Here is a 16,073-nt window from a genome sequence, read left to right on the forward strand (position 1 = left end):
GTGGATGACTCTTTTCAGTTTTTATTATGGAAAAATTCACACATAAATGTCAAGACAGTAAACCACAATATAACAAAAAATTATGATAGTGTGATTTATAATAAGAAACATATATTTGGTTTCTTTGTTTCTGGCACCGAGCCTAAAAGCCTTGGAATTTCCTAAGTAATAAGAGCTAGAATGGCATCTTGATATTCATAACAAGCCCCTTTCAACCACACCTCAGTTTATGTTAATAAGGTGACTTTTGGAAAGCGCCTTAGGGTGGGTGCTGGTTGCCAAGGAAACCAGCTAGTGATTATAGGGGTGGGACTTTCAGTCCCACCCCCCTGACTTCTGAGGAGGGGGAGTGAGGCTGGAGATTAAGTTCAGTCACCAATGGCCAATGATTTAGTCAATCATGCCTATATAATGAAGCTTCCATTAAAAAAACAGAAGGACAAGGTTGTAGAGCTTCTGGGTTGGTGAATATGTGGAGGTGCTGGGAGGGTGTCGTGCTCAGAGAGGGCATGGAAGCTCTGCAACCCTTCCCACATACCTTGCCCTAAGCATCCCTTCCATCTGGCTATTTCTAAGTTATATCCTTTTATGATAAGCCAGTAATTTAGTAAGTAAAATGTTCCTCTGAGTTCTGTGAGTCTCTCTAGCAAATTAATCCAACCCAGAGAGGGTGTCGTGGAGGCCACTGATCTATAGCCAGTTGGTCAGAAGGACAGGTGAATAACCTGGACTTGTGATTGGTATCTGAAGTGGGGTTGGGGGAGTATCGTGGGACTGAGCCCTTAACCTGTGGGATCTGATACTATCTCTAGGTAGATAGCGTCAGAATTGAGTTGAATTATAGGAAACCCAGCTGGTATTGGAGAATTGCTTGGTGGTATGCAAAACACACACATACAGAGAAGTATAATAAACCAAACTCCATGTCCCCATTACCCAGCATTGTTAATTACCAGCTCATAGTCAATCATGTTTCATCTATATCCCCCACGGCTACCCCTCCCCACGTCACTGACACAAAATTCCAAATTTTATTTGTAAATATTTTTGCATTTATCTCCAAAAGATAAGGAATCTTTAAAAAACATAGCCACAATACATTATCACCCTTCAAAAATAACAGTAATTTCATAATATTTGCCAAATATCTGGTGAGTTCACATTTCCCCAATTGACTCTTTTTTTTTTTTGCAATTTGATTTAAGATGCAAGTAAGGTCCCTACAACTACATTTGGTTGGTTTGTCTCTGTAACTCCTAAATCTGTCTTAATCTGTAGGTTTGGGTGGGTAACTTTTCAGAGCATTCTGGGTCCTATTTGTGTGAACCCGAATGATAACCAGCATTTGAATGAAAGAAAGCGGTGGAGGCCGATGGGATAATGTAGGGATCTTCTTAATTGGAGGAATGATTTTGATATTTTTCCCCTGAGAGGCAGATGTTTTTAGGAAAGCCTGATGAAGTTCTTGTTCTTGTAGCCTCTCTCTCCAGCAGTTAATTCTCTGTATTGCTACTATGGTATCTTCCAAAAGTCAGGCCCGATCATGCCCCTTCTTAGCCCAGAAGTCTCTGTGGCCCTGTGGGCTGAAGTCTGCTCTTGTGAGCTTGGCTTAAGGAGATGGCTCACCATCTTCCTCACTCCTTGATGCTCAGTCTCCACCTTCCCCCTTCTCCCCAGCCTTGCTGTTCTAGTCAATGTTCACTTTCCCACCTCATGCTGAGGGCTTTCTCTGAAATATAGTTCACACCCCCCTCTTCTTTCATCAAAATAAGTCTGACTCATCTTGAAAGGCCCAACTGAGAAGTCACCTTTTCTGTGAAGTTTTCCTGAACTAGTTTTTCACCTGAAAGAATTATTCATTCTGTTCCTCACTGTGCCGCCTTTTTATGCCTCTGAATTCATTGTTAATTATGTGTTCCCTAGGGTGGGTTGGTGGGGGGCTGAGGGGGGAGGTGCTGTGTCCCAGCCAGCTCAGTCTCCTCAGCACCCAGCCCAGAGCCCTCCCCTCTTGGAATGCAGAGTATATCTGTTTGGTACCAACTCTTAGAAGGATGAACAACAGATTTTCTATCAGAGAAAATCTGGTAGAAAATCAGATTTTCTTCTCCACTCTGTGTTTTGTTTTAAAATAATTTTATCAAGTAGGCTGTTAAATAATGTATAGTTTTCAACTGGACTGAATTAAACCCAGCGAGTAATTACATTTTATTCTGCTCACATAAACACATAAAGGATTTTGCTGGGTATATGGTGCGAAGTGTTTCTTGTTGTGTCATTAGTGTTGACTTTGATACTTCCCAGACACCAATTTCATGACTCAAGAAATTGCAACAAAAATACAGAAATCTAATCTTTCCAGATACTGTTTCATTGCCTGCCAAAACCCAGATATAAATTGCAAGGGAAAAAGGCATTATCTTCATAATTTAGGGAACTGATGCTTCCCTATGTGTATAATCTGTTAATATTATTTGTAGTCAAATTATAGTTTTTGATTTCCATTATCTCATTCTTTCAGCAAACATTTATTGAGTGATGACCGTGTCCCCGACTTTGTGAGGGGGTCAGACTTTATTTAGCCATTACCCTTTGGAGGAGACATGTAGGCCTTTTATAATAATGTGTTGTTATCCATTCCATGACGTAGATTGGAATAAGTGAGCAGCAGCCACAGGGTGCAGAGCTGAGGACTGTAGATACTGTTTTCAACTCTTAGTCCAGATTCTGTTAACACACAGAAAGTCAGGTGTATTTGGTAAAGAACCAAATAGAATTTCAAGAAATTGAAAATAGTCATTGAAACTACAAACCCAATGGAGAGGGTAAAGAACTGAAGAGAGAACTGGTGAACCAGACAATGTATCTGAAGCATTAGCCAGGAAGGGGCACAGAGAGGCAGAAGGAAAATGTACCCATATGCTGAAATACTACACAGCAGCGAGACCACATGAACCAGAGGCACATGTCAATATGGATGATGCTTACAAGCATATTAAGGGGTGAAAAAAAGCAAGTTCCAGGATAACTCATACCATACATAATTCAAAGACATGCAAAATTAAACAATATATTTATCTGTAATTTAAACTCTAAGGTCATAATAAACACCAGATTGAGGTTAGTGGTTTCCAGGCAGTGGAGTGGGAGAAAGTGGGGGGATTGATTGGGAAGGGTATGAAGGTTCTTAGCTCTCTTGGTAATGCACTGTTGATTAAGCTGAGTGAAAGCTATGTAGATGACTGGCAGACCATTCTTGTCATAATAAATTCTTGTGAAATATAGTAAATATTTGAAATACTATATATAACTTATATACAGATAAAAAATGGAATAAACACCTGTGTTTACTGTCCAGCTTATGAAACAGAAAATTACCTGTACCTTTGAACCCCCTTGTATATTCCTTCCCAATTATATTATTCTTTATCCCTTATATATACTATACCTCTACTTTTAGGTATCTGATATAATTCATAATAAAAATTTTTTAAAGGATGCCCTATAGTCTTATAGTTATCTTACTAGTATATGTAATTAATCAATTTGAACTTAAACCTTTGTCCCCCCCGCTCAGCCTTTTCTTTCTTTATTTTTAGCTTCGTTGGGTCTTTGTTGCTGCGCGCAGGCTTTCTCTAGTTGTGGCGAGCAGGGGCTACTCTTCGTTGCGGTGCGCAGGCTTCTCATTGTGGTGGCTTCTCTTGTTGCAGAACACGGGCTCTAGGCGCACAGGCTTCAGTAGTTGCAGCTCACAGGCTCAGTAGTTGCGGCACGTGGGCCCTAGAGCATGTGGGCTTCAGTAGTTGTGGCTTGTGGGCTCTAGAGCGCAGGCTCAGTAGTTGTGGCGCACAGGCTTAGTTGCTCTGTGGCATGTGGGATCTTCCTGGACCAGGGATCGAATCCGTGTCCCCTGCGTTGGCAGGAGGATTCTTAACCACCGTGCCAGCAGGGAAGTCCCGTCCCCCTTTTCTGAATTGTTGTATTGGTCACCTAAGTAAAAAATTATGCATTGTGTGACTATGACTAAATTTCTAAACATTTTCAGGATCTTCCCAAGTGTGTGATGTTTTAAAAGCATTAATGAAAATTAAACTTGGGTCTGGCCCTATCAGGTTTGATCAGGGAGAACAGAGGTGTGGTAATTTCTTGGTTAGTGCCATAGGATAATACTTTCTACAAAAGTGGGACTTCATGTCAGGAGGTCAACATGGTGTAAGTCTCCTTTGGAAGATTAAGAAAACTCATGATGGTGGTATGGGAAAAGCAAAACAAATAAGCAAAAGACATTTCTGGAGTAGGGTTTAGGGACCCTGTATTACAGCAGTGAGAGCTTAACTTCTCATCTGTAAAAGAAATGTTTCCTGGTTGGGAGGTGGGATGTGAATTAGCTGTAGAGGTATTGCTGATGGTCCAGAGAAGCCACCTGCAGTTTCTCAAAAAGATAGTATGCTAGTCTGTATGGGCTGCCATAACAAAATACCACAGACTAGATGGCTTAAACAGTAGAGATTTATTTTCTCACAGGCTGGAAGTGTGAGATCTGGGTGCCACCAGGTTTGGGTTCTGGTGAGGCCTTTCTTCCTGGCTTGTTGGATAAGCCACCTTTTCACTGTGTGCTCACTTGGCCTTTCCTCTGTGCATGTGCACAGAGAGAGAGATCTCTCTTCCTATTCTTATAAGGCCACTAATTCTATTGGATTAAGACCCCACCCATATGACCTCCTCTAACCTTAATTACCTCCTAAAAGCTTGATCTCCAAATACAGTCACTTTGGGGGTTAGGGCTTCAGCATATATTTGAGAGTTTGAGTTTGAGTTTGAGAGAACACAGTCCATTGCAGATGGTTTATTTTGGTTGATAGTCTTTGAATTCAGGTGAATTCTTAAATAGTTTTTTTAAAAAAAATATACCATCAGAAATTGAGGTAAGTACACACAAGCTCTGTTTTGTTCATTTATTTTACCATGTGTTCTCCAAACCCGCCCTTTTCAGTTGTGTATATCTGTATATTTGCATGTATTTCAGTTTAAGACTCAACCATCCCTTAGTAATTGGAGTAAGTAGAGCAGCAAATGTAGTTACTATTGTGTGTTCCAGTTTCATGGCTCTCTAAGATAACTGTGATTAGTGCATTTGTTTATTTGCAGTGTTGTTTAAATTCAGGGCTTCTAGGGAGTAGATTCTGTAATATGCCTCAAAATTATTGGAAGTTTTTTACCCTATGAGAGTACTTGAATTTTATTTATTAATTTAGGCCAAATTATAAAGGCTGATAATGGTGGGCATCCTTGAATTTAATGGCAGGTAAGAGGCTGAAAATATGTAGTTGCTTCCTTAGGCATCAGAACTAAGGCTCTTTTCTTATAACTCAAATGGGGTAATTCCTTGTTAACACATGGCTACTGGCTAATGTCTCCGTAGTCTATTGTCGTTTACTGAGTGGTTGTGGTAGTCAGATGCAGGGATGGGTGGTGAGTACTCATTGAGCATTGCCTTCAGGAAAATTAGCCCTGGGGATGAGGGACAGGCACTTAAGTGGCAGTCACAGTGCAGTGCAATCATTGTTCTGATAATGTAGTCACTATCAGAGACTGTTCCGGAAATGCATGATGAGATGGGTTGCCACATATGGTTGTGTACATTGTGCCCTGAACAATTCCAGGGAGCCTCTTTCGTGTTGAAGTCTGTGAGGGCAGCCCTGATTGTGGAGAATCCAACCCGGTCCTGTGGTATCAGGAAGGGCTTCCCTGCCTGGAAGAAGTGATATCTACATTGTGACTTGAAGGACGAGTAGGAGTTAACCCATTGAAGATGGTTAGGGAGCAGAGAGTGGGAAGAGAGTTCCAGGCAGAGGCTCAGAGGAAAGATTGATTAATTTATTTCAAAAGGTAGCTGATGTTTAGCTGAAAGTCTTGTCCTGGACCTTTAAAGAGTGACAAATGGGTCAGGAAAATGTGTGATAATCTGCTGTAGTAACATTTGTAGTCCTTTGGCAGTTGACTTGAACTTGATTAGTGTGTTTTAATTAAAGGGGGAACACACAAAACAGCAATTAAAGTGTGTTGAGTGATGATTCAGCCACAAGTACACTGTCCTTGATTTTGGGAAATGTCAGAGTATGAGGCAGAATCAAATATTCAAATACCCGACTTAAGGTCCTTAGACATTATCCAGGAATCTGCTAGCCTCCCATTATCTTCTCAAAATCTGTGAATTTTATTTTAAAAGCATTTTAAAGAACATATGTTTAAGAATTTGAGTGGTCATCCATATTGCTTGGGATTTGAGGGGTTGAATTAGTGATACTCTCTCTGTTATCAAAATTTGGAACCAATTGGGAGATAAAGGAGCCAGGTAGATAGAGCTTGGAGAGTGTGGTTTGGGTGTGTGGCAACAATGGCTTCCTGAGACTGTAGCCCTGGATTAGACAGAAATAATCTCTCCGGGCCCTGGAGGTGTTGAGCCAGCAGAGGCCCCTCCTAGAAGGAGGCAAGTGTAATTAGTTTATACTTGGGTACCATATTGGACTCTAGTTAAAAGTTCAGTCATCCAGATGAATGGATAAAGAAGATGTGGCACGTGTATACAATGGAATATTACTGAGCCATAAAAAGAAACGAACTTGAGCTATTTGTACTGAGGTGGATGGATCTAGAGTCTGTCACACAGAGTGAAGTAAATCAGAGAGAAAAACAAATACCGTATGCTAACGCATATATATGGACTCTAAAAAAAAATGGTACTGATGAACATAGTGGCAGGCAGGAATAAAGACGTAGACATAGAGAATGGACTCGAGGACACAGGGGCGGGGTGGGGGAGATGCTGGGGTGAACTGAGAATAGCATCGACATGTATTACACTACCAAATGTAAAATAGTTAGCTAGCGGGAAGCAGCAGTATAGCACAGGGAGATCAACTCAGTGCTTTGTGATGACCTAGAGGGGTGGGATAGGGAGGGTGGGAGGAGGCTCAAGAAGGAGAAGATGTGGGGATATATATATGCATATGGCTGATTCACTTCGTTGTACAACAGAAACTAAGACAGTATTGTGAAGCAATTATAATCCAATAAAGATCTATTTTTTAAAAAGTTCAGTCATCGAGTCCAAGTCTGCCTCCTTGGTTCCTAGTTTTCAATGAAAGACTCTCCCACTCTTCCATTATATACTAGAATGGGCATCTCCATTTTGTAAAGACTGTCAGAAGGTATGTGGTATCTGGTCACCCATAGAGAAATGCTGTGCAGCACAGCAGTGATGAGAAGATGTTCCTGGTGTCCCAAGAACTTCATGGGACAATATAATGATTTTTCCATATCTTGTTTTCCCAAGTAGATATCTAAGACTTAAAGTCATTTTCTTCCTCTTATTCTTAACTGTGACATTCCATATTTAGGGAAACTACTTAGCAATTATGGTGTTTTTTGACTCACATAAACTTGTTCCATGTTGGTTTTAATCAAATCTTTGGAATTTTAGCTGTTGAAGAAGAGGAACATTGGATTGGAGGTTGAACTCTTGGCCGATGGGCCTGATTTTCACTATTTTAGTATCTCATATACTGATGGAAGCAAGACAGAACATTTGTCTTGAAGGGCTACAGACTCAGTTTATTTCTTTAATTAAAGTCAACCTTTATCAGAATAGCATTGGCTGGCTGATTGGTGATTCACAGATTTTCTGTTGTATTGTCAAGAGTTATCAGATTTGAAGCAGCTAGAACTCTCATACATTGCTTGGCACTGGGTAGATTGTTGCAAAATGGTATAGTAACTCTGGGAAATGATTTGACCAATTCTTATAAAGTTAAACATACACTTGCCCAATGACTGAGCAATCCCACTCTGGGTACTTGCCCTAGAGAATTGAAAACATGTTCACATAAAACCCTGTTTTATGGATGTTCATAGCAGCCTTATTTGTGATAGCCAAAAGTATGCTTGACATCATTAGGCATTAGGGAAGTGCAAATTAAAACCACAGTGAGATATCACTTAACACTCTCTGAAATAGATACAATCAAAAGACAATAACAAGTGTTGTAGAGCATGTAAACAACCTTTAACTCTCATACTTTGCTGGTGGGGATATAAATTGTATAAAATGGTATACAGTTTCCCAAATGGAAAACAGTTCAACAGTTTCTTAAAGTAGTAAACATAGATTTACCACGTGACACAGCAGTTCTGCTCCTAGGTTTCAACCCTAGAGAAATGAAAACACATGTCCATACAGACTTGTATGCAAATGGTCATAGTAGCATTATTCATAATAGCAGAAAAGTGGAACCAACGCTAATGCTCGTCAACTGGTGAATGGATAAACAAAATATGGTATATCCATACAATGGAATACTATTCAACAATAAAAAGTAATGAAGTACTAATACCTTTCTTCCACACTGGGTGAGCCTTGAAAACAGTATGCTAAGACAAAGAAGCCAGACACAAAAGAGTGCATATTGTATGATTCCATTTATATGAAATGTCCAGAAAAGGCAAATCTATAGAGACAGAAAATAGATCAGTTGCCTGGGGCTGGGAGTGGGAAACAGAGAGTGACTGCAAAAGGAAATGTTCCAAATTAGATTGTGATAATTGCACAACTCTGCGAATATAATAAAATCATTGAATTGTACACTTAAAATGGGGAATTTTATGGTATGTGAATTGTACCTCAGTAAAATTGTTTTTAGGGCTTCCCTGGTGGCGCAGTGGTTGAGGGTCCGCCTGCCGATGCGGGGGACACGGGTTCGTGCCCCGGTCCGGGAAGATCCCACATGCCGCGGAGCGGCTGGGCCCGTGAGCCATGGCCGCTGAGCCTGCGCGTCCAGAGCCTGTGCTCCGCAACCGGAGAGGCCACAGCAGTGACAGGCCTGCATACCACAAAAAAAAAAAAATTGTTTTTAAAAAGTATTTCACTACATATTCAAAACAAGTAACAAAAATATTTTAAATGAATTCTCCTTGAAACGAATATATCAATGAATAGCACAGCTGCATAATAAGTAATAGAACAAGTAGAAAAGGATATTGAAAAGGCTGTAACATACATTCTTAATACCAGAGTCGCTTAAATGACCCCCAAACCTGAAAAATCATTGTCACTGCTGGCATCCATTGCATCCTCTTTATTCGCTCAATTAGAAAGAGTTACCACTCTCTTCAAACACTGTGTAATGGGATGTGGAATGGGACGCTTTCTTTTCTCAGAATTTCAGATGAAACTTTAGAACTCAGAACAACTCCTACAGTGCTGTAAAAATCCCCATAGCGGTGGCCAAACCGAACTGATGATCACCTGCTCCCAGTAGCTCATATAAGGGAAGGTGGAGTCTCGTTAGAGAACAGTGCATCCATGCACCTGTTCCCAACTCCTTAACAAAGCCTTATTAATAGAGACATTTAAATATTGCAGCAGGTGGATAGCTGTCTAGAATTACAGCTGAGTGTCGATTTGTTCAACTGTCTTCCCAACAACCTGAGTCACAAAAGCGGTAACTGGCACCAGACTAGTGGGGCTAGTTCCTTTAATGGCCTCATAGCATTTTTGAACAATGCTTTGTCCATAATTAAGTTCCTTCCTCATACCACCAATGGGCACATGCATAAATTGTATATAGGGTTCTTTTTTTGGTTATGTGTTTCTTTTAGACATTAGAAAAGTTGGCAGTTGTATACCATCAGCACAATATGCAAATACAGGAGTTTTTTCATACTCAAAAGTTGCAACAGTCTTGAGTTTTTTCTACTGAAAAAGTCTTGAATTTTTGCACCTTTGGAGTTCACCATGTTGCTTTAAGCCACATCAGATGTCAAAGGAATTTCATGTATATTTGCTTTCTGTAAAAGTTCAAAACTAAATTCTTTCCTAGCATTAGTCATATACCTGTGAAATCAGTGAGTCTCTTTTCATCAGTTGACATGTGATATTTTTCTGGCCCACACACAGTAGATTATTGCTCTTTGTAATCTAGAACACTATGATGTTGATCCAGTAAAGTCATTAATGCCTCTATTGTTCTCCATCATTTTTTTGGGAATACTGAAGTTTCTGAGCTTTGAAAAATATCTAATGTCAAATTCTAATTCCTTGTAGTTATGACCTCTTTATAGTTCCCTGTCAGAGGATGTCTTCCATATCTAGAAGATGAAAATATGCCATTCATGTTTTTTCCAAGTCTTTGTTATATTCTCACTAAAATACCCCTCTGCAGTCCTAATGTCTTATTCTTTCTTGAAGTGGAAGATGCCACACGTGAACTTAATATAGCAATGACTGTCCTTTTGTGCCATGGACTCCAGTGGTAATAAATATGAATCTAAATGTCTGAGGAGCTACTCAAACTCTACCTTGAATTAGCAGCAAATCCTGTTGCTTGGTATATTTTTGGTCAAAACTATCAATCAGGACGTTTTAACCTGTATCTTTGCTGTGAGGGGGCTTTGTTGCCATATTTTAACACAAGGGGGCAGCATCATCACCTTCACTGTCTCCATCCCATCTTTAGCATGGGCACATTGGACTCGGGTAGGGAGGGAAAGATTTTATAAGTATGTATTATTATTTTTAATATTCGTCATCTAATAATGCTTCTAGGTATGATGGTGATGATTACGGACAGAGACTGCGAGGGTATTTCCTGTAGTTGAGGAATTTGTCTGCAAATAAAAGCCTCCTGTAAGGAAAAATCTCCTGTTTCGCTTCTGCTCTCAATACTCTTACTGGACATTTCTGTGACCACGTGTGTGGGAGTTTTCTCACACCAAAGCAGTTCTCCAGCTCTCTAGTGGATACCGACTGAGTATCCCACAATTTAACTCAACTCTGACACTATCTACTTGGAAATAGCATCAGATCCCACAGGCCTCATAAGACCCCTGCCCCTCTCACTTCAGAGGTTAGTCACAAGTCCAGGTTATCACCTGAACTTCTGACCAACTGGCTATAAATCAGAGGTTCTCATGTTCCCCTCCTTAGCTTTGATCATTTGCTAAAATAGCTCAAAGAACTCAGGAAGCGCATTTACTTACTATATTGCTGGTTTATTATCAAAGGATATAACTCAGGAACCGCCAGATGGAAGAGATGTATAAGGTAAGGTATGTGGAAAGGGACATGGAGCTTCCATTCCCTCTTCGGGTGAGCTACCCTCTCTGGCGCTCCACGTGTGCAGCAACCCAGAACCTCTCTGAACCTGTGTACTTTGGGGCTTTTTATTGAGGCTTCATTACATAGGTGTAATTAATTAAATCATTGGCCATTAGTGATCCACTTAACCTCTAGCTCCTCTTCCCTGCATGGAGGTCAGGGGGTGGGGTGGAATTAAAAGTTCCAACTCTGGGGACTTCCCTGGTCATCCAGTGGGTAAGACTCCGTGCTCCCAGTGCAGGGGGCCCAGGTTCGATCCCTGGTTGGGGAACTAGATCCAGCATGCATCCTGCAACTAAGAGATCGCATGCCATAACTAAGAGTTTGCATGCCGCAACTAAGAAGTCCTCATGCCGCAACTAAAAAGATCCCGCATGCCACAATGAAGACCGTGCGCAGCCTAAATAAATAAATAAATAATTTAAAAAGTTCCAACTCTCTAATCACCTGGTTGGTTCCCCTGGCAACCAGCCCTCATTCTGAGGCTAATCCGGGAACCCCCAGCCACCAGTCACCTCATTAACATACAAAAAGACACTTAGCACTTCAGAGATTCCGGGGTTTTAGGAGCTCTGTACCAGGAAACTGGGACAAAGACCAAATATATATTTCTTATTATAAATCACAGTATCACAACTCCTCTTTTGTTAGAACGGTTGTCATCGTGAAGACCCCGTGCTATTGTTTTATTTTTTTAGTTTTGTTATTTTATTTATTTAGTTTAGTATTTATTTATTTATTTAGTATTTAGTTATTTTAGCTATTTTTTAGTTAGCTCTGCAAATAATGAAGCTAGTACTGAAAAGAAACAGTGAGTTATGTAAAGCAGCTATTGATTTGGGAGGATAGCCTTTTGTAAATGACTTACTTGGGTTTCCTGATGAAGACACTGTTAACTGAAGCAAAACGTGTTTTATTCAGGGACCTTACTGAGTACTATACAGCCCAGGAAACAGCCGCTCAGATAGCTCGGAGGATCTGTTCCAAAGAGGTAAGGGAGGAGCCAGGATATATAGGAGTTTTTGCAGGAAAAAAAAAAAACGAAACGTGTAGTCGAACATCAAAAGATTACCACTAATCACAAAAACCAGACCTGTCAAGTTAATGAATTTAGCACTTTTCTATGTCTGCGAAGATGCAAGAGTCTGGCTCATTGAAATTATTCCTTTGATATGCATTTTAACTATCTATGTTCATATCATGTTTTTCTCCATCTGAATTCTCCCCAGGGCACACCTTGGGTTGGGGGGGGCGCGGTTACATTGGCAGCTGATGGCCGGCAATATTCTTTGTTTACTGGAATGGCAGGCAACATTTTTTTTTCCACAGCACCCCCTCTTGGTCGTAAATTAGACCAAGGTTTGGGAGGCATTTCTTGACCAATTTGTCCCAAGGTGCTAAGAAGGCTCATTCCTAGATCAGACGAGGATTGTGTTGATAGGCCACTCAGTGTGCTAAATTTTGGATTAGGCCCTGTTAGTAACCTAAAATTCTCTGGATCTTCTGTTTTACTAGTCTGTTATGATCCAGGGGATGTTTTCCCTTGTTGCTTCTTCCCACATCTAGAGTTGCACTATTACAATTAATTCTATATAGAGTTAAATGTATGATATACTATCTCAAGATGTTTAGCCATCATTAATTTTGTCAAGAGGCCTGGTTACACATTGGGTAAAAATTGGGTTACAATTGGGTAAAAAGCATATATATATTTAACTGGGGTAAATAGAGTGGACTTGTTTGGGGCCCTTTAATGTTGGGGACCATAGGGGGTTCCTTTGGCCCATCCAACCTTAGGTAGTGTTGTATCAAAACCTTTTGTTTTAATCCCATTAACATCTGTTTTATTTATCCCATTTCTTAATAACCATCTGAAGATTTTTATCCTTTTGGGACGAGTCCCTTTAAATTTTTCACCTTTTTGGAAAGAAATCTATAGACTTTCTCTCAGGTTCTTATTTTCCTGTTAATCAACCTAATTAACAATTAATCTCCTGTTCATTAGCATCTGTAAGACCCATTGAGGGTAAGTTGAGACCACAAATGAGGCTTCCCAAACTGGTTTTTTTGTTTTGTTTTGTTTTAAACTGAGGGAGTTCTTAGGTTAGCTATTTTTTTTTACCACCTTCTAATTTGTTTTTTCATAGGTACCAGTAAAATGGCTGTTTATGAGAGCGCTCTAAAAATTCACCAATTTAGACGTTTCCCCAATTTAAAGGATCCATCGTCTGGCCATTGATGAGATATGTTAATAGTGACACAAATCAATAACACGCTAGAGGCGTCCCCACAAGAGAGTGCAAAGGATGCAGCCTTCACAAGATCTAGAAAGTTTACTCCCCAAAATAGTCTTAAGAGAGTAAAGGACCTTCGTTGTACAGGTTGACACAACGAAGGTGAGGATGACAAAGGCCCCTTATGGGCACCTCGTATGACAAATTTCCCTTAGAGCTGGCACAGCCAAGCCAGAAAAAGAGACTGCTCAGGACCCCAGTCTATTTGATTGGCTGCCAAATGTAAACCATGTGTGTACCTTCCAGAGCGCAGAGAACAAGCTCTCAAATTGAGATTATTAAGAACCTCATTTTTAATCTGTAGTAAAATTTTACAACTTTATTTGTTCACAAAAGTCAACAAAGTTCAAGTATGTTAGTACAGGTCTTTAACAACAACAACCACAACAACAATAATAAAGCAATACAGACACAGAGCACAGAGTTTGGCTTAAAAAACTATATCTTTCTGGATTTTATATATTATTTGTTCTTCAGCAATGTCTTGTGAGTTCTCATATGTCTTGGTGATAAGAGACATTGTAGAACATTATACATAGGATATAATAAACATTTTCTTTCTTTTTCTCATATAACTTTCTCCATTAATGGCAAAATGAGATGGGGGAGCATTTTACCATTCTCTCTCTTAATATTGCTAGCAAAGAACTGAATATAGAGAGAAGTCTGAAGTTTTCCACCTAAGAGAGAATTGTGGAAAGTGTCTGGTGGTTATTTATGTTTTCTTTTTTTTCACATTTCCCTCACTTTTACTTGGGCATGTGTGACTCATGTCCAGAACCAGGGGAGCAACATTTCTTCATAACTCATGGAATTAAATGCTTACACACAATTTTGCTGGGTTTTTCCTCCTAAAGGGAAAACCCTGCTAAGAACAGAATGAGACGGAAAGACTTGCAGCTAATTATGCTAGCTGTGTCAATGGCATAGCCCCAAGAAGCCAGCTCTCCAGTCCCTGAATCATGACTGCGAAAATTGGCACTGGGCTGTTTAGCTCCCTAAGGGATGTAATTATTTTCTCCATGATACTCAATACTTGAAATGACCTCAGCAAAAGCATTTCTTTTCTTTTTTTCCCTTCCTCTAGTGTGTGGCAAAACAAATTGCATTTGTAACAACTAGAAATTCCCGAGGCCTTGTCCTCACTGGCGGATGGCCTGAGGGATGCTGCTGGTGCAAATCAAAGAGCTCAGTGGTTCTGCTTTGTGCTGTGCTAGGCAGAAAAAAAACTTTGCCTCTTATCACCCCATCTTCCTCCAGCAGAAACCTGAGAAATGAGACATGATCAGTGGTTCATAGTACTCGGAGTACTGTCATAATCCTGAAAGGTACTGTCCTACCTTGTCCTCTTGGTGGCTGAGGGACTCAAACCAGAATAGATGGATTCTTAACCCTTTTGAAGGACTGTGTAGTTGTCCCTAAAATACACATCATCTACCTGGTCTCTAAGATTACTTCAGAGTTTCTTAGTTGTTGCCATTATTCCCATGCTCTCTGTGTCCTTCCACAGGCCTGATGTTTTCTTCCACTCTGTTTCAGGGCTCATCGTCGGGGTGATCCTGAGGTACGGCACCACTGCCACCAGTGGTCATGACAAGTCACTCAGCTGCACTCAGGAAGACAGGGCCTTCAGCACCTTATTAGTAAATGTCAGTGGGAAGTTCTTCGAATACACCCTGAAAGGAGAAATCAGCCCTGGCAAGGTCAACAGTGTAGAGCAGAACGACATGCTGAGGAAGGTGAGCTCGGGCCACTCAGCCACTTTGGTCCTGACGTGGTTTTTGATTTTCCGATTCTGTCTCAACTTTGTGAACAGAAATCTTTTGACACTCCTGGAACATCAGTAACATTCCTGGCTGTCAGTTTGGCTAGGAAGCTTTTGGACTGTGATGAGGAGAAGGAACCATATTTGAACTTGAGCCTTTTAGCTTCGTCAGACTGATGTGGGCCACCAATGGTGCAGTGGGTTCGTACATCCCACTCAGCTCCTCCCATCTCTTTTTGATTATGTCTCTTACTCTTGTTATGGTTTAGGGATGAGATTGTTTCTTTCTTAAATTAAGATTGGTTTCTTATTTTTTTTAGCTTGTTATAATCAGTGTTCAGAAGTGTTATTCTTACTTCTTCGTGGTTATTTTACCATATTCTACAAACATTTATTGAGTTTCCCACTCTCATTGGTGATTGATGCCAAAGGCTTAATGAATCTTCAGAGGAAAAATGTCTTGTTGTCTTAGAATTTGAGTCCACATGTTGTTTTTCATTTAATGTTGGGGGTAGCTAAAATACTCCACAGGAAAAGGGATTATATATCTCTTCATTTCACTTGGGTGATTTCCAGGATAAGCACAAGATCTGTATTTATCCACATACATTCTAGTACCTTATAGACCCGGGCTTATCAGCAGGAGGGCTTCCGTATAAAGTCTGGGGATCCAAGTTGTGTGAGACCCCTTTAATATGTGAAAGCTTGCAGTCAAAGAGTGTAGCCTGTGCTCCAAAAATTAAATTATTATTGTTCTCAGGATCTGCCATAATCCTTAAAGAAAATTATTCTCAACCTGGAGCGTTCAACATGCCCATCTTCTCTCTGTCCCTAAGGGCGGTCCTAGTGAGCTCTTTGCTCT

General features: G+C 40.3%; 1 protein-coding gene across 1 annotated transcript in view; it reads left to right on the forward strand.

Annotated features, from left to right (window-relative positions):
- SLC9A7 (solute carrier family 9 member A7) overlaps positions 1-16,073 on the forward strand; it is a 145,945-nt gene that overhangs the window by 53,847 nt on the left and 76,025 nt on the right. Inside the window, exon 2 of the mRNA XM_089904934.1 lies at positions 14,986-15,185. Coding sequence (XP_089761060.1) covers positions 14,986-15,185 — 200 coding nt within the window. The remainder of the gene's footprint in view (positions 1-14,985; positions 15,186-16,073) is intronic.

The sequence above is a fragment of the Delphinapterus leucas genome, chromosome X, assembly GCF_059928025.1.
Source record: "Delphinapterus leucas isolate spDelLeu-1000000601 "Yukka" chromosome X, BTC_Dleu_Yukka2, whole genome shotgun sequence".
Taxonomy (NCBI): Eukaryota; Metazoa; Chordata; class Mammalia; order Artiodactyla; family Monodontidae; genus Delphinapterus; species Delphinapterus leucas.